The 24,066-nt window shown below is 42.3% G+C and overlaps 1 protein-coding gene across 1 annotated transcript in view; it reads left to right on the forward strand.

Annotated features, from left to right (window-relative positions):
• Positions 1-24,066, forward strand: part of itprid1 (ITPR interacting domain containing 1) — a 210,298-nt gene that overhangs the window by 126,330 nt on the left and 59,902 nt on the right. The window contains exons 11-12 of the mRNA XM_068032668.1: positions 6,213-6,218; positions 12,073-12,143. Of these exons, the coding sequence (XP_067888769.1) occupies positions 6,213-6,218; positions 12,073-12,143 (77 nt within the window). The remainder of the gene's footprint in view (positions 1-6,212; positions 6,219-12,072; positions 12,144-24,066) is intronic.

Consider the following 24,066-nt stretch of genomic DNA (forward strand, 5'->3'; position numbering starts at 1 on the left):
TCTTCCTCACAGGAACATGCTGGTCCTGGATTCTAATCAGCTGACATTTGAAATACTCCCACATGTCACATGTTGATTTACCCTCAAACAGCCGCCCCCAATCTAAATTCTTCAGTTCCTGCCTAATATTGTTATAATTAGCCATCCCCCAATTTAGCACCTTCACCCGAGGACTACTCTTATCCTTATCCACAAGTACCTTAAAACTTATGGAATTATGGTCACTGGTCCCGAAATGCTCCTCCACTGAAACTTCGACCACCTGGCCGGGCTCATTCCCCAATACCAGGTCCAGAATGGCCCCATCCCTAGTTGGACTATCTACATACTGTTTCAAGAAGCCCTCCTGGATGCTCCTCACAAATTCTGCCCCATCCAAGCCCATAGCACTAAGTGAGTCCCAGTCAATATTGGGGAAGTTAAAATCACCCACCACCACAACCCTGTTACCTTTACATCTTTCCAAAATCTGTCTACATATCTGGTCCTCTACCTCCTGCTGGCTGTTGGGAGGCCTGTAGTAAACCCCCAACATCGTGACTGCACCCTTCCTATTCCTGAGCTCCACCCATATTGCCTCGTTGCATGACCCCTCTGAGGTGTCCTCCTGCAGTACAGCTATGATATTCTCCTTAACCAGTAATGCAACTCCCCCACCCCTTTTACATCCCCCTCTATCCCTCCTGAAGCTTCTAAAGCCTGGAACATTTCACTGCCAATCCTGCCCTTCCATCAACCAAGTCTCTGTAATATCAACAATATCATATTTCCAAGTACTAATCCAAGCTCTAAATTCATCTGCCTTACCTGTTATACTTCTCGCATTGAAACAAATGCACTTCAGACCACCAGTCCCGCTGTGCTCAGCAACATCTCCCTGCCTGCTCTTCCTCTTAGTCCTACTGGCCTTATTTACTATGTCCTCCTCATTTACTTCACTAGCTGTCCTACTGCTCTCGTTCCCACCCCCCTGCCACACTAGCTTAAACCCTCCCGAGTGACGCTCGCAAACTTTGCAGCCAGGATATTAGTGCCCTTCCAGTTTAGATGCAACCAGTCCTTCTTGTACAGGTCCCATCTGTCCCTGAAGAGAGCCCAATGGTCCACATATCTGAAACCCTCCCTTCTACACCTGCTGCTCAGCCATGTGTTTAGCTGCACTATCTTCCTATTTCTAGCCTCACTGGCACGTGGCACAGGGAGTAATCCAGAGATTACAACCCTAGAGGTCCTGTTTTTTAACGTATACCTAACTCCCTAAACTGGCACCATTACTGATAGTTGTTGTGTGATTGCCTTTAAGAGTAATGTACCTTTAAGATTTTAGTTTGCTAATGAGCTAAGTGTCAGGATGTAGTCATGTGACTACATGCCAGTGTCACTCTGTAACTGTAACACCAAGAGACAGCTTCTGCAAATAGTTAGCTCTGTGCTGGATATAGCAGTTAGCAGTTAATAAACCAGCTTTAGATCTTTAGTCAACTGAACTCCATGCATCTCATTTATGTTCCATCAGACAACATAAAAAGCTTCTCATTACAATAGTAGCTTTAAATTCCAGATTATTAATTAATTGAACTTAAAATCCACCAGCTGTCATGGTGGGATTTGAATCCATGTCCCCAGGGTATTAGCATGGGCCTCTGGATTAATAGTCCAGTGACATTACCACTACGCCACCATCTCCCCATGACTTCTATCTGGAATCCAAGCATAGCTGCGGAGGTGGCATGCTGCTACCACAATGTGCCAGTGTTTCCTACACTATTTGATTACTTTGCTTCAGTCCAGACTTATGAGTTTTGCCTTGAGTTCATTACTAAGATAAACATCTACACCAAATCCAAAACAAAAACAAATTTGTCAAACAACTGAATTCCATCTGTGTCTAACTGTTAACAGAGATAATTATGGATCATCTTAGTGTTTGTCTTCTGTGATCTTTTATAAATCCTAGTGCTCCTGTGAATTCTTCCCCCAGTATCTACAGCTTGGAAGATAGAAAGTGTGGGCCAGGACAGCCTGGTCTAACTGGCTCTGTGGTACTAACAAGCACTCTGGGAAGGCGTAGTGAGGGAACAGGTATGCTATCACCCTGAGAGTAAACAGCAGGTGTCTCTCACAAGGAACCAAACCTACATTTCTTTGATTGTGCCTCTGTGAAAACATAAGTCAGGAGTGATGTGATGCTCTGGAAGCCTTTGCCAAAATTGGCCCCTACTTATGCCCAGTGATTCATTATGTGATGATCACTGTTCTAAATGTACACTTAGTGCCATTATCTGAGTTGGTGCTTGCTAGGTTTAGATTGATTGATAGTGCAACTTCAGGAAGGCTGGCCTCCTCTGAAATGGTAGAGGTATCTCCACATTTTTAGCAGCTGAAACAAAAGAGAGGGACCAGGGTTCGCTTTTAGTGTAACGGGAGAACAGAGAAAGATGAGTGGCTGCTGACATCACAGCACAAACAAAATGGGCACGTAATGTTTCATGTTAAATAGTTTTTTAATGCATCCCCAGTACCCGAGGGTTTGATGCATTAAAAGGTCTACACTGTCAAAGGTATTTTATTTATAAGTGACAGAAAATAACTGTTTAGCTGAGTACATCTGGAATGATCCTGCACAACATTTTCACATCTGAAAAGTTTGTGCACTGAAGGACAGGCAGGCAGTAGGGTAGGGATTGCACAGCATTCATCCTCCTGTGTTGCAGTTCCTGTTGGAGTGAATGAGCAGCACGCACTCGACAGCTGCTGACACCAGGAGATTTCAATATCTGAACATCTGCTAAAACATGCAGTGGAAAACTCAGATACAGTTTCGAAATGTCAAGTGTAATTGTGGAGTGAAATTTTAATTTTACCAATGGATTGCAAGAATTAGTCTCACATATGCTGCAATTATCTCTGTTTTAGATACGTTTATTATGAATCTAGGTATGGGTAATTTACATTCTTAATTGAACCTGCCTTATGTCAGAATTCTATCTTGTTATTTATTTTTCCATAGATGTATTTGAAAAATATTGGCCTTTTTAAGGCCATTATATTTCACAGCATTATCTGTTTGGCTTATTCATTAAGAACCATTGGTTAAGATAATATACTTGGTAAAACTGCACGGGTATACGACCACACATGTGCACTGCTTGCATACCGAGGACCGCCAACACCTAATGCTTGTATTTCAAAATCTGTTCGGTTTACAGCCATACATAAGCTGCCAGGGTCACAAAGCGTTAGCTCTGAAAGCAAACAGCAATTCAGCATTCACTGTACAAGCTACTATTTTCCAGCAAAATAAGAACTACTGAATAAACTATTTCTGCCCTTGTGTAATTATAAGCATGATTCCTAGTCCTCCACAACTTATCTAGTTGAAAATAATTTGCCAATATGAACACAATATAGTCCCTTCAATATTTTATTGACATCAATCTAATTGCCTGAATCTATACTTCTGTATATACAATTAGCTTTTAAAGTCTATCTGGATAGCTAATGTGCTTTATACTTGGAATCAATCTTACTAGCTTGATGATTTGAGTTTAATAAGTTTTACCGTAATACTTAAAAGGTAATGTACACTTACATTTTACCTCTGCTTACTGCATGTAAATATGGACTGAAATGACAATGATCAATTTTCAGCTGCATACCATGAATACTCTTGTGTCTTACTAATTTGATTGAGTTTTTTGAGGAAGTGACAAAGATGATTGATGAAGGAAGGGCAGTGGATGTTATCTATATGGACTTCAGTAAAGCCTTTGACAAGGTCCCTCATGGCAGACTGATACAAAAGGTGAAGTCACATGGGATCAGAGGTGAGCTGGCAAGATGGATACAGAACTGGCTCAGTCATAGAAGACAGAGGGTAACAGTGGAAGGGTGCTTTTCTGAATGGAGGGATGTGACTAGTGGTGTTCCGCAGGGATCAGTGCTGGGACCTTTGCTGTTTGTAGTATATATAAATGACTAGGAGGAAAATGTAGCTGGTCTGATTCGTAAGTTTGCGGACGACACAAAGGTTGGTGGAGTTACGGATAATGATGAGGATTGTCAGAGGATACAGCAGGATATAGATCAGTTGGAGACTTGGGGGGAGAAATGGCAGATGGAGTTTAATCCGGACAAATGTGAGGTAATGCATTTTGGAAGGTCTAATGCAGGTGGGAGGTAGACAGTAAATGGCAGAACCCTTAGGAATATTGACAGGCAGAGAGATCTGGGCGTACAGGTCCACAGGTCACTGAAAGTGGCAACGCAGGTGGATAAGGTAGTCAAGAAGGCATACGGCATGCTTGCCTTCATTGGGCGGGGCATAGAGTATAAAAATTGGCAAGTCATGTTGCAGCTGTACAGAACCTTAGTTCGGCCACACTTAGAATATTGCGTGCAATTCTGGTCGCCACACTACCAGAAGGACGTGGAGGCTTTGGAGAGGGTACAGAGGAGGTTTACCAGGATGTTGCCTGGTCTGGAGGGCATTAGCTATGAGGATAGGTTGGAAAAACTTGGATTGTTTTCACTGGAACGACGGAGGTGGAGGGGCGACATGATAGAGGTTTACAAAGTTATGAGTGGCATGGACAGAGTGGATAGTCAGAAGCTTTTTTCCAGGGTGGAAGAGTCAGTTACTAGGGAGCACAGGTTTAAGGTGCAAGGGGCAAAGTTTAGAGGGGATGTGCGAGGCAAGTTTTTTTACACAGAGGGTGGTGAGTGCCTGGAACTTGCTGTCAGGGGAGGTGGTGGAAGCAGATACGATAGCGACGTTTTAAAGACATCTTGACAAATATATGAATAGGAAAGGAATAGAGGGATATGGGCCCTGGAAGTGCAGAAGGTGTTAGTTTCGACAGGCATCAAGATCGGCGCAGGCTTGGAGGGCCGAATGGCCTGTTCCTGTGCTGTACTGTTCTTTGTTCTTTGTCATAAAAATCCATCTGGTTCTCTAATGTCCTTTAGGGAAGGAAATTTGCCTTCCTTGCCTGGTCTGGCCTACTTGTGACTCCAGACTCACAGCAATGTGATTGACTTTTAACTGCCCTCTGAAATAGCCTAGCAAACCATTCAGTTCAAGGGCAATTAGCGATGGGCAACAAATGCCAGCAATGCCCACATCCCATGAAAGGATTAAAAGAAAAGCCCCTGACATCTGGTCACTAGCATGTGATCTGATAACAATTGTTGGAATAAAGGCAGTACAAAGGACTAGCACAGGATGAAAGAGTCAGAAGCACTAGCAGGAAATTGTTCTCAGACCTGCATCATGAGCTGCCTGTGGTCACAAACAAGCTTGAAGCTGATAGAGTGAAATTTGTTTCTATTTGGAAAGATGTCAGGCTGGTGATGGGATGCATGCAAGGCAATGTGGGTGTGGTCTCTGGCACCTTGCACCTTGAGGAAGCCTGCCATGCAGATGATGCCGAGTACTCTCTCATATTGCTTCTATTTGAAAAGAGATATAGGTGTTCCTCCTGCATCTCAGTGGCATCCCAGATGTGACAATGTACTGCAAAATGAAGGATGTCACTTACTACAGCCTGGAAGGAGCCTGTCACATAAAAGTTAAAAGCCAAAGTAACCTTGACAGCAATAGCCCCTTACGTCCATGCCCTGGTTTGATGCTCAAGTTGTGGCTGAAGTATGTGACAAAGCTTAGGTGTATGTGGCGCTACCACCGTGCTAAATGGGATAGATCTAGCAACTCAAAACTGATCATCCATGAGGAGCTGTGAGCCATCAGCAGTAGTGGAATTGTACACCACCACAATCTGTAACCTCATGGCCTGTCATATTCCTCACTCTACCAATACTATCAAACCAAGGGACAAACCTATGTAGGAGAGCATGCCAGTAACAGCAGCAGGCATACCTAAGAATGAGGAAACGAGCTGGAGAAAGTACAAGACATGACTAAAAACATGCTGAACAATGGAAGCAGCATGCTATAGGCAGAGCTAAATGATCCCCTAACCAATGGATGAGATCTAAGCTCTGCAGTCCTGCCATATCTAGTTGTGAATGGTGGTGGACAACTAAACAACTAATGGGAGGAGGAGGCTTCACAAACGTCCCCATCTTCAGTGATGGGGGAGTCCAGCATGTCAGTGCATATGACAAGGCTGAAGCATTTGCAACCACCTTCAGCCACAAGTGCTGAGTGGATGATTCATCTCAGCTTCCTCTTGAGGTCCCAGGCATCACAGATGTCAGTCTTTGGTCAATTCGATTCACTCCACGTGATATTAATGAACAGCTGAGGGTACTGGACATAGAAAAGGCTTTGGCCTTGATAACATCCCTGCTGCAACACTGATGACTTGTGTTCCAGAACCAGTCACGCCCCTAGCCAAGCTGTTTCAGTACAGCTACTGGCATCTTCCCAGCAATGTGGAAAATTGCCCATTATATCCGGTCCACAAAAAGCAGGACAAATGACAAGTCAAATCTGGTCAATCACCATCACCAGCCCCCCCCCCCCCCCCCACCACCCCCCTTCAGTCTACTCTCGATCATCAGCAAAGTGATGGAAGGTGTCGTCGATGGTGTTATCAGGCAGCACTTACTCAACAATAACCTGCTCACCGATGATCAGTTTGGGTTCTGCCAGGGCCATTCAGCAACAGACCTCATTACAGCCTTGGTTCAAACATGGACAAAAGAGATGAATTCCAAAAGTGAGGTGAGAGTGACTGCCCTTGACATCAAGGCAGCATTTGACCGAGTATGACATCAAGGAGCCCTAGCAAAACTGGAGTCAATGGGAATCAGTGGGAGAAATTTCCACCATTTGGAGGCATACCAAGTACAACGGAAGATGGTTGTGTTGTTGAAGGCCAATCATCTCAACCCCAGGATTTCACGGTAGGAGTTCTTCAAGGTAGTGTCCTAGGCCCAACCATCTTCAGCTGCTTCATCAATGGTTTTACCTCTATCATAAGGTCAGAGGTTGAGATGTTTGCTGACAATTGTGTAATATCCAGTCTCATTCATAACTCCTCAGATAATGCAGCAGACCATGCCTGCATGCAGCAAGACCTGGACAACATTCATGATAAATGGCAAGAAACATTCGCACTACACAGGTGCCAAGCAATAACCATCTCCAATGAGAGGGAATCTAGCCATCTCTCCTTGACATCCAACAACATTATCATCACTGAATCCCCTAACATCACAACATCCTGGGATCACAATCAACCAGAAACTTAACAGGATGAGCCATATAAATACTGTGGCTACGAGAGCAAAGCAGAGGCTGGAAATTCTGCAGCAAACAACTCACCTCTTGACTCTCCAAAGCTTATCCACCATCTACAAGACACAAGTCAGGAGTGTAATGGAATACTCTCTACTTGCCTGGATGATTCAATAGCTCCAGGCACGGGAAAACAAAAATCTGCTCCAACTTTCTGCTTTCTTTTCCCTACCCACTTTGTCTCCTGCCCTCCTGTCCCCTCAGCCTTCCTTACTCAAGTACAGATCCATAGTTGTAAAGCACCCTCCACTAGCCTGTTCAGCATGAGAGGAGACAGGGTAGCGTTGGCCACAGGGGATCCCATTCCTAAACTCAGCTCTATTCTTACCAAATGTGTATACAAACCCACATCCAGTACAGGTCACTGGTTAATGATTAGCAGCAGGAATTCTAGACAACTTTTCCCTTCCATAACACGGGCGCTAAGGCCGATTGTATTTCCCCTATTGCCACCTAGGTTGAGAACAGCTAACACAGCACAGACCTGGTCTATATACCACAGCTACTCATTGGCCTAACTGTTTGAGGGTATATTAAATATCATAAATACACACACATATATAATAAATAGATATATTTTAACTAAATTTCATCACATCACTAGTCATATAATTATGCTTTCACGTGCCACAAAACGCATACTCCTGCAATGAGCTTTGTCCAGCAAAACCACATCCTGCAGAATTTTCCATCCATTAATTTTAAAATAACTTCAAAAGTGAAGACTTTCATTGATAATTACATTCAACAACATAAATATCCCAAGGGACTTCACAGGAACATAATCAGACAAAAGGGTACACTGATTCAAAAAGGAAACATTGAGAGATGTCCAAAAACCTGGTCAAACAATTAAGCTTTAATGAATGCCTTTAAGGAATGTCTTAAAGAACAAGAGAGAGGTTGAGACATTTAGGGAGGGAATTCCAAAGCTTAGGGCCTAGGTGGTTAAGGCATGACTGCCAATGGCGGAGTTGCATAAAAGGCCACAGTTGGAGGAACACAGAGTTCTCAGAGAGTTGCAAGGCTGCAGAAGGCTACAGAGATAGGGAGGTGCAAGGCCACGAAGGGATTTGAACATGAGGATGAAAATTCTAAATTTGAAGCATTGGTGGACTGGCAGTCAATATAGTTCAATGAGTACGGAGGAGATGGGTGAGTTAAACTTGGTCCAGATTAAGGTATCAGCAGCAAAGACTTAGACGAGCTCAAGTTTATGGAATGTGGAAGATGGGAGGCTGACCAGGAGAGCATTGGAATAGTCAAGTCCGAAGGGAACAATGGCATTGGTGATGGTTTCTGCAGTAGGTGGGCTGGGGCAGGGCAGAGAAGATGGAAGAAGGCTGTCTTTGTGATTTAGAGGGGAACAATCTTATTGCATAATTACTATGACTGGCCCTCATCTTCCTTTGATGGTTATGCTTCAGTATGTTATTAATCCAATGTGGTAAACCTCCTTTCCTAGTTCTTTCTGTTTTGTGCATTTACATTATTTGATTGATAGCGTAAGTAACAGTTGCTTAATAGCCTTTCCTATCTTGCCCTCATATTGACCCTCTTTGTCTTTTAGTGATGATTTCTCTGCACTCCTAACTTCCCTCTTGCCTTCCTTGACTCAACTTCCAGTTTTGTCCAACCATTAGCCCCATTCCCCAAGCCAAAGGGGCTGCAGAAATTACAGGTATCATGGTCTCCAAGCATGTATTTCATGGGCGTCTTAAGTAAAAGCAAATAATAGAAAATAAGTAAATGAGTGTGAGACAATTAAGGGGATAGGTTGTGCTGGTTTTACTAATGCAATTTGCCCAATATCAGCCAAAGCAGTGCAAAAGATTGAAGAATTTCAATTGCAAGTTACAACTTGAGTTTCTGCAATTTTCTGAGCTGGTTTAAGAAGCATCATACTGGAAGCAAGCCTCGTCCACAAAACTAGCCATGACCGTAAATCAAATTAATCACCATTATGAATTTCCAATAATCACGCCCTTTAGCGGGCCTTTGAGGGGGCTCTTAAAATTAAAGGTTTTTTTTAGGTGCAAGTAAAAGCTTTTAAATATTAAAAAGTATTTAAATTACTCTGAATCTGACTATTGTACACCAATTAAACTAATAATTGGTGCTGTACAGTTTTTAAAAATCATTTTCAGTTATTTAAAATCACAAATGGTGAACTAAACACTAGATTAAAAATGTGTATTTTTGTGATAAACCCGTTTTCAGCTATATTAATGGAACTGCACCGTGTTACCACTCTTAAATATATCAAGAAATACATTTAATGCACAGAAAAACATTCTAAAATGCTGATTGTGCTGGTTCATGGAAGATTTTGCATTTGCGATTATGCAAATAAGTTTGAATGGAAACTTGAACAAAAAATTCAATTCTGAAAAGTAGCACAATTTGGATGAATATTTGTGCCCAGATTGCCGTTTACACCCAAAAACAGAAACTCTTGGGCCAAGATACTTATAACTAAAATAAAAACAAAAATGCTGTAAAACGTACAGCAAGTCAGGCAGCATCAGTGGAGAGAGAGAGGAATAGAGTTAATGGTCTTAATATTAACTTGCCCCCACCCCACCCAACAGCACCACAATATGTGGGAGTGGGGGAGTTAAAGTATTAAACACAAAGAACACATCACCAATATATCACACACATGCACACACCTGCCTTTTTTTTATGGCAGCGGATATTGGGGGTCCAAATGTCCCAATGGTGAAGAGACGGGGCACTTAATTAACATATTCATTGATGAGGACCTTTAATTCTTGTTGTCATGGATGACTTTGAATTTATGTTTGCGTTTTGACATATGTGCCATGTTGTCTCCATAATCAGTAACTTCTGTCGTGCTTGTAACTTCTTGTCTCTTGCGAAACATTTAATTGTACCTTATGCAAGTAGGCTGATGTTTGTTATGCATTTAGTGGTAAGATAAGAGTTTGGTTTCTTAATCTAAGGGCAGTCTGCTGATTTATTGCAGCAAGTGTAGGAAGGTAAATTGCTTCATCAGGTTCTTTGGCAAACAATTAAAGATTAAATTCTAGTGTGACGTCTCATCCACTAGGAGAACATATTGTGAATTTGGATGTCTGCCCTTCAAATTTTGAGGAGGGAGACACTATATAACTGTCTAGGGCATTTTATTAACCAACTGCCTATTCAATTATAGAAGAGGTACAAATATTTAACTTCAAAAATAGTCTAAATTGGTGCCAGCATCATATTACCAAGGTGTCAACCTTGCCTCAATAGTAACAGTGTCACCTCTATATCACAAGGTTATGAGTTAATCCCTGGACTGAAGCACATAATCTATGCTGACATTTTAAAACAATACTGAGGGAGTGCTGCATTGTTGGAGATGTCATCTTTCAGATGAAATGCTTAAACGAGTTCCCATCTACCTTCTCAGATGAGCATAAAAGGTCTCAAGGCATAATTAAAGAGCAGAAAGGATCTCCTGGTGCCCTGGCCAACATTTATCCCTCAAACAACACCAAAAAACAGATTAACTGGCATTTATCTCATGACTGTTTGTAACACCTTACTGTGGAAGTTGGCTGCCATGTTTACCTACATAACAACAAATGACTACACTTCAAAAACAAAATGCATTTATTGCAAAGCACTTTGGAATATCCTGAGAAGATGAAAGGTGCTATACAAATGCAAGCTTTTCATAAGGTGATCTTGGGTGTAATACAAGGTTTTTGTTTTTCTGTTAAATTCTGTGTGTTTTAAAAAAAAAGAAAAATGATTTTTTTCAGTGAATATTGACATCCGCAAATAGCTGAAATTTTTGATGTTTTAAAAGGAAGCTGATTTTGTATACGAGGACAGGAAAACAGGCAATTTCAAGGAAATCAACAAGGAGTTTGACCTCCTCAAAGCAACTCTGAATGACAAGGGAGACGTTATGTCAGGGCATGTGACCTGTTCAGGAAGGTTTGCTTTCACTTTGGGCCTTTTAAAAAGCCAGTGAGTTGGACATAGAGCAGGTATTTGAAATTTGTTTTTTGACCTGCCTGGAGATCAGAGAAGAAGACGCATAAAAAGTGTTACCTCTCTCTGTAAAGGAATCTGCATCTCTTGAGATGAAACTCTGTATTTAAAAAGTGGCAGATTCCTATTGCCTCCTGTTTCTGAAGAATCCCTGCATCAAGTTGGTTCCTGTTGCCTCCTGTGTTTTAAGAAATCCTGAAATCTGAAGAAAGCTTCTACTGTTAGGCTGGTGCTGTAAAACTTAAGAAGACTTATTGCTACAGCCCTGGTGAAAGACGCATGAGAAGCCTGCTGCAGTGGAATTGCCTTGAAGGCCTACCCATCAAAGACTGTTCACCAACCTCGCCTGGAGAGACTTCAAGTGGCATCTGACTATTCGACACAAAGAACTTCTTACCAGAACGTGACAAACTAAGCTATTTTATTATTCCTTTCACTCTTATGAAACATGTGTAAACCAAAAATCACTTTTCCCCAGTTAACCAGTTTTGTTTAATGTTTGTGCATGAGGGCTAGGAAAATAAGGAGATTTTCGTATATAGAGTTATCTCAATATTGGTTAAGACTTTTTTTATAATAAATAGTTAATGTTGTTGTTGATTAAAGAAACCTTGTTGGTGTGCTTTATTCTGGGGGACAAATAAAGTATGTAATTGGCTATTTTTCAGTTGGTGGGAAAATTCATTGATGTGCTGTGGCCCGTGAAGAAGTGGGACTGAATTAACAGTGCACTCTTCCTGCCTCGGTCATAACAGGTGATTGTCATGCTATGCTAAACATCTGTCTTTTTCTAACAGATATGAAAAGGGAAAATAGTTGTCAGTCAGACAGTAGTGGATTTCTGGAGGAGCCATTCATCCCATCACAGGTAGATAACCATACTGCATAAAGCCTTGACTAACAAAAGCAATAAACTATTTCTAGGGGTAGTAGACTGCCAGTATTTGTTCTCAGTCTTAGTTTTGTTCTTTGGCCGTAATTACTTCACATGATGTAAATAGATATCGTTGGTTAAAAATAGGAGGAAGGTGTCCCATGTAAGTGTTGGGGCCTATATTGAAATGGCCAACAATGTATATCATGAGAAGCACATTGAGAGCCCTAGAAAAGTGGTCAAAACAGCTATTATAGGGTCTGATCAATGCATTTGTGCACAGGTGGTGTCACATGTGAATCAGCCCCAAACTATTGAACACTATTTCAATTTGAAGTCAATGGAAATAAAAATCTGGTGAGATGTTAAAATGATTCTGCAAATTCGGTATCCCCCATTTTACAAAGTCAAAATCTACCCTTCTGAAGTTAAATGAAGTTAAATGTATAAGGTAAAATTACAGACAGATTAAGTCCTTGTTACTTGTTTCAGTGTGATAAGCAGAATACAGTCAAACTGAGGAATGAGCTCTTCAGACCATAGAAACCATAGAACCATAGAAAAATTATGGCACAGAAGGAGGCCATTCAGCCCATCGTGTCTGCGCTGGCTGAAAAATCTAGCCGCCCAATCTAATCCCACCTTCCAGCATCTGGTTTGTAGCCTTGCCGGTTACAGCACTTCAGGTGTGTGTCCAGGTATCTTTTAAATGAGTTGAGAGTTTCTGCCTCTACCACCGTTCCTGGCAGTGAATTCCAGACACTCACCACCCTCTGGGTAAAAAAGGTTTTCCTCATGTCGCCTCTAATCCTTCCAGCAATCACCTTAAATCTGTTCCCCCTGATAATTGACCTCTTCGAGAGGAAAAACAGGTCCTTCCTGTCTACTCTATCCAGGCCCCTCATAATTTTGTACACTTCAGTTATGCTAGCCCTCAGCCTCCTCTGTTCTAAGGAAAAGAACTCTAGCTGAGCTAATCTTTCCTCATAGCTGCAACTTTCAAGCCCTGGCAATATTCTTGTAAATCTCCTTTGTACTCTCTCCAGAGCAATTATGCATTTCCTATAATGTGGTGACCAGAACTGTACGCAATACTCCAGCTCTGGCCTAACACAGCGCTTTATACAGTTCCAGTATTACATGCCTGCTTTTGTGTTCTATGCCTTGGGCAATAAAGGAAAGCATTCCATATGTCTTCTTCACCACTTTATCTGTCCTGACACCTTCAGGGACTTGTGGACATGCACTCCAAGGTCTCACACTTCTTCTACCCCTCTCAATATCCTTCCATTTATCATGTATTCCCTCACTTTGTTTCCTTTCTCAAATATATTACCTCACACTTCTCCTGATTGAATTCCATTTGCCACTTTTCTGCACACTCAACCAAATCATTGATATCATTCTGGAGTCTATGGCTATCCTCTTCACTATCAACTACACAGCCAATCTTTGTGTCATCAGCAAATTTCCCAATCATGCCTCCCACATTTAATTCCAAATCATTAATATATACCACAAACAGCAAGGTCGCAACACTGAGCCGTGTGGAACGCTACTGGAAACCGCTTTCCATTCGCAGAAACATCCATCGACGATTACCCTTTGTTTTCTGTCACTGAGCCAATTTTGGATCCAACTTGCCACATTCCCCTATATCCCATGGGCTTTCATTTTTCTGACAAGTCTACCATGCGGGACCTTGTAAATTACTAAAATCCATGTAGACAACATCCACTGCACTAGCCTCATCAATCGTCCTTGTTACTTCCTCAAAATATTCAATTAAGTTCGGAAGACACGGCCTTCCCTTAACAAATCTAAACTGACTATCCTGATTAATTTGTGCCTTTCTAAGTGACAGTTTATCCTATCTCTCAGAATTGATTCTAATAATTTGCCCACCACCGAGGTCAGACTGACCGGACTATAATTATTTGGCCTATCCCCCTCGTACCCTTTTTAAATAATGGTATAATGTTCGCAGACTTCCAATCTTCTGGCACCATGCCCGTATCCAGTGAGGATTTGAAGATGATCCTCAGCACATCCGGTATTTCCTCCCTGGCTTCCTTTAACAACCTGGGATGCAATCCATCTGGCCCTGGGGATTTATCCACTTTCAAGGATGTCAGACCTTCCAGTACTTTCTTTCTCATTATGCTCATCGTATCTAATATTTCACACTCCTCCTCTTTAACTACAATGTCTGCATCATCCCTCTCCTTTTGTGAAGACAGTGACAAAAAACTCATTAAGAACCCTGCCCACATCTTCTGCATCCACGTGTAAGTTCTCTTGTACATCTCTGATAGGCCCTATCCTTACCTTAGTTATCCTATTGCTCTTAATGTACTGATAAAACATCTTTGGGTTTTCCTTGATTTTACCTGCCAATAATTTTTCATGCCCTCTCTTTGCTTTTTTAAATTTCCTTTTTACTTCACCCATGCACTTTCTATACTCCTCCAGGCTTTCTAAAGTATCAAGTTTTTTGTGATTGTCATAAGCTTTCTTTTTCTGCTTTATCTTACCCTGTAAGCTTCCAGATAACCAGGAGGCTCTATATTTAGCCGTACCACCCTTTTTCTTTGTGGGGACATGCCCACACTGTGCCTGTAGAATCTTGCTTTTGAATGCCTCCCACTGGTTTGCCACTGATTTTCCTTCAAGTAGCTGTATCCAGTCTACTTTCCCCAGATCACCTCTCAGTTTCACAAAATTTGCCTTCCCCCAATTTAGAACTTTTACTCCTGTTGTATCTTTGTCCTTTTCCATGATTATGCTAAAACTAACTCTATTATGATCACTATCTCCAAAATGGTTACCCATTGCTATTTCATTCACTTGGCCAGCTTCATTACCGAAGACTAAATCTAGAATTGTGCCCCCTGTCGTTAAGCTTGTTACGTGCTGGCTAAGAAGTTCTCTTGAATGCAGTTCAAGAATTTTGTGCCCTCTGTGCCCTTCACACTGTATCCCAGTTGATATTAGGGTACAAAGAACAAAGAACAGTACAGCACAGGAACAGGCCATTCGGCCCTCCAAGCCTGCGCCAATCTTGATGCCTGCCTAAACTAAAACCTTCTGCACTTCCGGGGACCGTATCCCTCTATTCTCATCCTATTCATGTATTTGTCAAGATGCCTCTTAAACGTCATTATCATACCTGCTTCCACCACCTCCCCCGGCAGCAAGTTCCAGGCACTCACCACCCTCTGTGTAAAGAATTTGCCTCGCACATCCCCTCTAAACTTTGCCCCTCTCACCTTAAACCTATGTCCCCTAGTAACTGACTCTTCCACCCTGGGAAAAAGCTTCTGACTATCCACTCTGTCCATGCCGCTCATAACTTTGTAAACCTCTATCATGTCACCCCTCCACCTCCGTCATTCCAGTGAAAGCAATCCGAGTTTATCCAACCTCTCCTCATAGCTAATGCCCTCCAGACCAGGCAACATCCTGGTAAACCTCTTCTGTACCCTCTCCAAAGCCTCCACGTCCTTCTGGTAGTGTGGCAACCAGAATTGCACGCAATATTCTAAGTGTGGCCTAACTAAAGTTCTGTGCAGCTGCAGCATGACTTGTTAATTTTTATACTCTATGCCCCGACCGATGAAGGCAAGCATGCCATATACCTTCTTGACTACCTTATCCACCTGCGTTGCCACTTTCAGTGACCTGTGGACCTGTACGCCCAGAATAGTTGAAATCCCCAACTATTATTGCCCTATTGTTTTTGCACTCAGATATTTGCCTACATATTTGTTCTTCTATCTCCCTCACATTATTTGGGGATCTATAATACACTCCTAGTACTGCGGCTGCCCCTTTTTTATTTCTGAGCTTAACCCATATGGCCTCATTGGATGATTTATTTAGCATATCATCCCTCCTCACAACTGTTATTGATTCCTTAACCAATAATGCTACACCCCCTCCTTTTTTATCCCCCTCTCTATCCTGCCTGAAAACTCTATATACAGGGATGTTGAGCTGCCATTCTTTCCCCTCTTTAAGCCAAGTTTCCATTATAGCAACGATATTGTTTTCCCATGTGTCTATCTGTGTCCTCAGCTCATTGGCTTTATTTACTATACTCCTTGCATTTAAATAAATACCTTTTAACTGCCAAGTTCCTGTGCTGCACAGTTTCTAACCTTTGCTTCTTCAGTCTTACAGAGTCACTCACTAATTTTCTGCCTCCCATTCCCTGCCCTGAAATTGTCCTATCTGAAACTGCCCTCAGGTTCCCATACCCCTGCCAAACTAATTTAAACCATCCCCAACAGCACTAGCAAACCTTCCTGCAAGGATATTTATCCCAGTCCTGTTCAAGACTGTCCTCTTTGTACAGGTCCTACTTTCCCCAGAACTAGTTCCAATGCCCCAGAAATCTGAAGCCCTCCCTCCTGTACCATCTCTCAAGCCATGTATTCATCTGGTGTATTCTCCTATTTCTATACTCACTAGCATGTGGCCTTGGGATTAATCCAGAGATTACTACCTTTGAGGTCCTGCTTGCTAATCTCTTTCCTAACTCCCTAAACTCAGCCTGCAGGACTTCATCCCTCTTTCTTCCTATATCGTTGGTACCAATGTGGACCACAACGTCTGGCTGTGCACCCTCGCCCTCCAGAATGCCCTGTAGCAGCTCGGTGATATCCATGACCCTTGCACCAGGGAGGAACCATATCATCCTGGAATCACGTCTGCAACCACAGAAACACCTATCTTTTCCCCTAACTATAGAATACCCTACCACTATTGCTCTCTTGTCTTTTCTCCTCCCTCCCTGCACAGCGATGCCACCCATGGTGCTCTGGTCATGACTCACGCTGCACTCTCCAGAGTGACCTTCTCTCCCATCGGTACTCAGAACTGAATACCAGTTAGAAAGTGGGATGCTCTCCGGAGACTCCTGCACTACCTGCCTTATCCTTCTTGTCTGTCTGGCAGCCACCTAGTCCCTCTCTGCCTGTGCTTTCTTAAGCTCTGGGGTGACTCCTGAAACTTGCTATCCACATAGTTCTCTGGCTCTTGGATGCACCACATTGACTCCAGCCACCGCTCGAGTTCCGAAACCCAGAGCTCAAGCATCTGCAGCCGGTGACACTTCCTGCAGATGTGTTTGTCAAAGACAAAAGGTGGGTCCACGACTTCCCATATACCACAGGAGGCACATTCCACTTGGCTGAGCTGCTCTGCCATACCGTAGCTTTACAAACTAACTATTGCTCGTGTAATAAGTGGAATAATTTACCAGTTACTTGCCAATCAGCTTCTTCCCTTGTACCGTGGAGGCTGAAAAGGCAGAAAAGAAAAGAGACCAAAGAGCACCTCCTTCTCCGAGTCAGTGAAATCCCTCACACACAACTCACAGCCTTACACTCTGTCCAACCAACATTATTCTAATTGGTAATTATTAATAAATTACACTAACTAAAACCTTAGTCATAACAACCTTACCAGTTGCAAGGTAGCTATTTGACAGTACCATAGCTGTAATCAAACTATCCTTGTTTTGCATTCAAGTCTCCTACTTATTTCCCGTAACTTTGTGATTGGTTATAAATTTGTGTATTGCCTTATGTAGAGTATCACCCTCTTTTCTGTTTGTGCTACCCTCAGCAGTCTCAGCCATTTCCAGTTTTGGCCTGTGATAAATGGATTTTCAAGTTTCTAATTTGATCAATTCAGGGCCTTTGTCCTCTGTTAATTGAATTATGCAGAAATCATAATATGTTCCTACTGTCCTTTCTGTTTATTTACAACTTAACTCTTTCCTTTCCATGTCTCAACTCCTCCCAGTGAGCAGGTTACATAAGATAAAAATCTAGGCTGTGGTAAGTAAACAGTTTGGAGTTGCTGTTTAAGAAATCCACAGGTTAGAAAAGGCAGATTAAGAAAAAATAAGAAAAAAATTAAAGTTAACATCTATAATATTTTTTAAAATCTTATGTCAGCAGCTACAAAACCTACTTCCTGTTGCCATTTTTGTGAGTGAACGTTTTCCCCATTATAATCTCATACTCCATATTTGTATTGGAAGCTGCCTATGCATACTTGTCACACTGTAATTATGCCAGCCTGCCAGTGGGGGTGCTGTAGCACTTCAGTCAGAGCTGCGCAGAAACTTGTCAGCTACAATGAACTGTACTTCTCTGCTCCCAAGTTGCAGTCAGTTTTGCTATTTACTGGATAAATGATAACAAATCAAGTATGATATAAAAAATAATGAAAGAATGTATGATTTTAAAATGGAGACTGAATTACAATTTCATGGCCTGGTCAAATCATCCAAGTCCAATTCACCTGAAATCTGGGGAAATTGAAAATGACATACAACAACAAAAACAACAACTTTTACTGCCCTTAACGTAATAAAATGTCTCAAGCTGCTTCACAGGAGCATTATAAAACAAAATGTGATACAAGCCACCTATTAGGTCAGATGACCAAAAGCTGGGTCAAAGAGGTAGGTTTTAAGGAGTGTCTTTGAGGAAAGCAAGTTAGAAAGGCAAAGTGGTTTAGGGAGGGTATTCCAGAGGTTAGGGCCTAGGCAACTGGAGGTGTGGCCACAACTGGTGGAGTAATTAAAATCAGGGATGCTCAAGAGGCTAGAATTAGAGGAGACCAGATATATCAGAGGGTTTTGGGCTGGAGGAGATTACAGAGATAGGGAGGATTGAGACCATGGAGGGATTTGAAAAAAGGATGAGAATTTAAAAATCAATACATGCTTGACCAGGAGCCAATGTCGGTCAGCGAGCACAGTGGTGACAGGGGAAAGGGACTTGGTGCAAGTTAAGACATATGCAGCTTTAAATGGCTTCAAATTTACAGAGGGTAGATTGTGGGAGACAAGCCAATAGTCAAGTCTAGAAGCAACAAAGGTATTAATGAGGGATAGGCAGTTAAGGTCAATTTAATAAAACTGCACTGTTTATTTGAGCAGTTTTCTATTCATAATATAAATATTTCTGCAACTTGTACAAAGTACCACTGAAATAGTTATAAATTGGCTGGCCCCGGGAGCCTGGAACATTCTTGTTTTCTGGCATCATCTCTTGGTCGGTGACATTTCATATTAAGAGCATAAGAATTAGAAGTAGGAGGAGACCACTCGGCCCCTCAAGCATGCTCCACCATTCAATAAGATCATGGCTGATCTGATTGTGGCCTTAATTCCACTTTCCTGCTTGTTCCCTATAACCCTTTAATCCCCTATAGTTCAAAAATCTATCAAGCTCAGCCTTGAATATATTCAATGACCCAGCTCTCTGGGGACCAGAATTCCAAGGACTAATGACCCGATGAGAGAAGAAATTCCTCCTCATCGCCGTCTTAATGGGTGAGCCCTTATTCTGAAACTCTACCCCCTAGTTCTAGATTCCCCCACTGGGGAAACATCCTCTCATCATCTAATCTGTCAAGCCCCCTCAGAATTTTATATGTTTCAATAAGATCACCTCTCATTCTTCTAAACTCCATTGAGTATAGGCCCAACCTGCTCAACCTTTCCTCCTAAGATAACCCTTCAACCCAGGAATCAGCCTCGTAAATCTTCACTGAACTGCCTCCAATGCAAGTATATCCCTCCTTAAATAAGGAGACCAAATCTGTACGCAATACTCTGGAAGTGATCTCACCAATGCCCTGTATAGTTGTAGCAAGTCTTCCTTACTTTTATACTCCATCCCCCTTGCAAAAACGCCAATATTCTATTTGCCTACCCAATTACTTGCTGTGCCTGCTTGCTAACTTTTTTGTGTTTCGTGTACGAGGACACCCGGCTCTCTCATTACTGCAGCATTCTGTAATCTTTATTGATTTAAATAATATTTTCTTTTTCTATTCTTCCTACGAAAGTGCATAACCTCACATTTTCGTCATGTTACACTAAATCTGACAAATTTTTGTCCACTCACTTAAACTATCTATATCCCTTTGCAGACTCTTTGTGTCTTCCTCACAACTTACTTTCCCACCTATTTTTGTATCATCAGCAAACTTGGCTACAATACACTTGGTCCCTTCATCCAAGTCATTAATCTAGGTCATAACAGGTTGAAACCCCTGCACTGATTCCTGTGGCACCCCGAAAATGATCCATTTATTTCAACTCTCTGTGCTCTGTTATCTATGCTTTATTACAGCCCAGAAATTGTCATCCAAGTTGTTGTACATTCATATCAAGTGCTCCTCTCTGTTACTTTAATTTGTATCAGCTTGTCTCACTAATATTCTCTTTTAACTTAAAAGGTCATGGTTTAAGCTCAACTTCAGTACCTAATATGACAAGCACTTAAATGCTGTCTGGCACTTTAATGGTGGCTGGCACTTTATTGCTGCATTGTTTGAGGTACCAACTTTCAGATCAGATAATAAACTGAGGCCCTGTCTGCCTGTTGGTTTCACTGTAAGAGATCCCATGGCATTATGTGTCCTGGCCAATACTTCTCCTTTAACCAACACCACCCAAACAAGATTATTTGGTGACTTATCTCATTGCTATTTGTGAAACCTTGTTTGCAAATTGGTTGCTGCATGTCCCTACATTCAAAATCCAGCCTTCACATCCAAAGGATCATCCTCCGCCATTTCTGCCACATCCAGCGTGATGCCACTACCAAACGCATCTTCCCATCCCCTCCCCTGTCAGCAATCCGAAGGGATCATTCCCTCTGCGACACCCTGGTCCACTCCTCCATTACCTCCAACACTTCGTCCCCTTCCCACGGCACCTTCCCATGCAATCGCAGTAGGTGTAATACCTGCCCTTTACCTCCTCTCTCCTCACTATCCAAGGCCACAAACACTCCTTTCAGGTGAAGCAGCAATTTACTTGTACTTCTTTTAATTTAGTATACTGTATTCGCTGCTCACAATGCGGTCTCCTCTACACTGGGAAGACCAAACACAGATTGGGTGACCGCTTTGTGGAACACCTCCGCTCAGTCTGAAAGCATGACCCCGAGCTTCTGGTTGCTGGCCATTTCAACACTCCCCCACCCCTCCCCGCTCTCATGCACACATATCTGTCCTGGGCTTGCTGCAAACTTCTAGTGAAGATCAACACTAGCTCAAGGAACAGCATCTCATTTATCAATTAGACATGCCACAGCCTATCGGACTGAACATTGAGTTCCATAATTTCAGAGCATAACTGGCCTCCCTTTTTTATTTTTAGTAATATTTTTTCTTTTTTGTTTTTATTTTATTTTAGTTTATTTCATCATTCATTTTTTTACCATGTGCCTGCCCACTGTTCTTTTTCATGTTTGTGTTTTTGGCCAGGGCTGTTCATTTTTCTGTCAATTAACACTCTCTCTGCACTGAAACTTTGTCTTTCAGCACACCATTAACACACCCTTTGACTTTGCTGTATGATCTTCTTGTCAGTTATTCTTTGTGACCCTCTGTCATTTCAACACCTTCCCTTTTGTTATCTCTTGCCCCACCCCCACTTTGTTTAGATTCATAGTGTCATAGAGTTATACAGCACAGAAACAGGCCTGTCATTCCATCATGTCCATGCCGGCCATCAAGCACCTATCTATTCTAATCCCATATTCCAGCACTTGGCCCGTAGCCTTGTATGCTATGGCGTTTCAAGTGCTCATCTAAATACTTGTTAAATATTGTGAGGGTTCCTACCACCCCTTCAAACAGTGTGTTCCCGATTCCAACCACCCCCTGGGTGAAAAAGTGTTTCCTCAAATCCCCTCCAAACCTCCTTCCCTTACCTTAAATCGATGCCCCTGTTTATTGACACTTCCGCTAAGGGAAAAAGTTTCTTCCTCTCTACCCTATCCATGCCCCTCATAATTTTATATACCTCAATCAGGTCCCTCCTCAGCCTTCTCTGCTCTAAGGAAAACAACCCTAGCCTATTCAGTCTCTCTTCATAAGAACATAAGAAATAGGAGCTTGAATGCCATTCAGCCCCTCAAGCCTGCCCCGCCATTCAATAAGATCATGGCTGAGATGTCCCAGTTCTCAACTTCTCTTTCGGGCCTGCTTTGCCTAACCCTTGACTCCCCAAGATTTCTAAAATCTATCTACCTCCTCCTTAAATACATTTAGTGACTTAGCCTCCACAACTCTCTGAGGCAGAGAATTCCAGAGATTCACCACCCTCTGAGAGAATAAATTCCTTTGCATCTGTTTTAAATGTGTGCCCCCTTATTCAGTAATTATGTCCCCTAGTTCGTGGAAACATCTTCTCAACATCTACCCTGTCGAGCCCCCTTAAAATCTTATATGTTTCTATAAGATCACCTCTCATTCTTCTAAACTCCAATCAATAAACGCCTAACCTGTTTAGCCATTCTTGATAAGACAGCCCCTTCATCCCAGGAATCAGCCTAGTGAACCTTTTCTGAACTGCCTCCAATGCTAGTATATCCTTCTTTAAATACGGGGATCAAAACTGTACTCCAGGTGTGGCCTCACCAACACCCTGTACAGTTGTAACAGGACTTCCCTATTTTTAAACTCTAACTCCCGAGCAATAAATGCCAAAATTGCATTTGCCTTCCGAATTACTTGCTGCACCTGCATGCTAACCTTTTGTGTTTCATGCACAAGAACACCCAGATCCCTCTGTACTGCAGTATTTTGTAGTCTTTTGCCATCTAAATAATAATCTGCCTTTTTATTCTTCCTACCAAAGTGGATGACCTCACACTTACCCACATTGAACACCATCTGCCAAGTTTTAGCCCACTCACCTAACCTATCTATATCCCTTTGCAGATTCTTTGTGTCCTCATCACAACATGCCTTCCCACCTATTTTTGTATCATCAGCAAATTTGGATACACGACACTCTGTCCCTTCTTCTAAGTCATTAATGTAGATAGTAAATAGCTGAGGCCCTAGGACCAATCCTTGTGGCACCCCACTAGTTACGGCTTTCCAACCTGAAAAAGACCCATTGATCCCAACTCTCTGCCTTCTGTGTGTTAGCGAATCCTCAATCCATGCCAACACATTCCCCCCAATACCCTGAGCTCCTACTTTGTGCAATAACCTTTTATGTGGCACCTTATCAAATGCCATCTGAAAATCCAAAAACATCTACTTGTTCACCTTTATCCGCTCTGCTTGTTATATCCTCAAAGAACTCATAGCTGAAATGCTCCAGCCCAGGCAACATCCTGGTGAATCTCCTCTGCACTCTCTCCAGTGCAATCACATCCTTCCTATACTGTGGTGACCAGAACGGTACACAGTACTCCAGCTGTGGCCAAACTAGCATTTTATACAGCTCCATCATAACCTCCCTGCTCTTATATTCTATGCCTCGGCTAAAAAAGACATATGTCCCGTATGCCTTCCTAACCATCTTAACTACCTGTGCTACTGCCTTCAGTGATCTATGGACAAGTACACCAAGGTCCCTCTGACCCTCTGTACTTCTTATCCATTGTATATTCCCTTGCCTTGTTAGTCCTCCCAAAATGCATCACCTCACACTTCTCAGGATTAAATCCCATTTGCTACTGAACTGCCCATCTTACCAGACCATCTATATCATCCTTTAATCTAAGGCTTTCCTCTTGACTATTTACAACACCACCAATTTTCGTGTCATCTACGAACTTGCTGATCATACTTCCTATTTTCATGTGTGAATCATTAATGTACACTACAAACAACAATGGTCCCAGCACCAATCCCTGTGGTACACCACTGGTCACAGGCTTCCAATTGCAGAAACAACCCTCGATCATCACCCTCTGCCTCCTGCCACTAAGCCAGTTTTGGATCCAATTTGCAAAATTGCCCTGGATCCCATGGGCTCTTATCTTCTTGACCACCCTCCCATGCGGGACCTTATCAAAAGCCTTACTGAAGTCCATGTAGACGACATCAACTGTTTTACTGTCATCTACACATCTAGTCACCG

This window comes from Heterodontus francisci, chromosome 5 (genome assembly GCF_036365525.1).
Source record: "Heterodontus francisci isolate sHetFra1 chromosome 5, sHetFra1.hap1, whole genome shotgun sequence".
NCBI classification, from domain to species: domain Eukaryota; kingdom Metazoa; phylum Chordata; class Chondrichthyes; order Heterodontiformes; family Heterodontidae; genus Heterodontus; species Heterodontus francisci.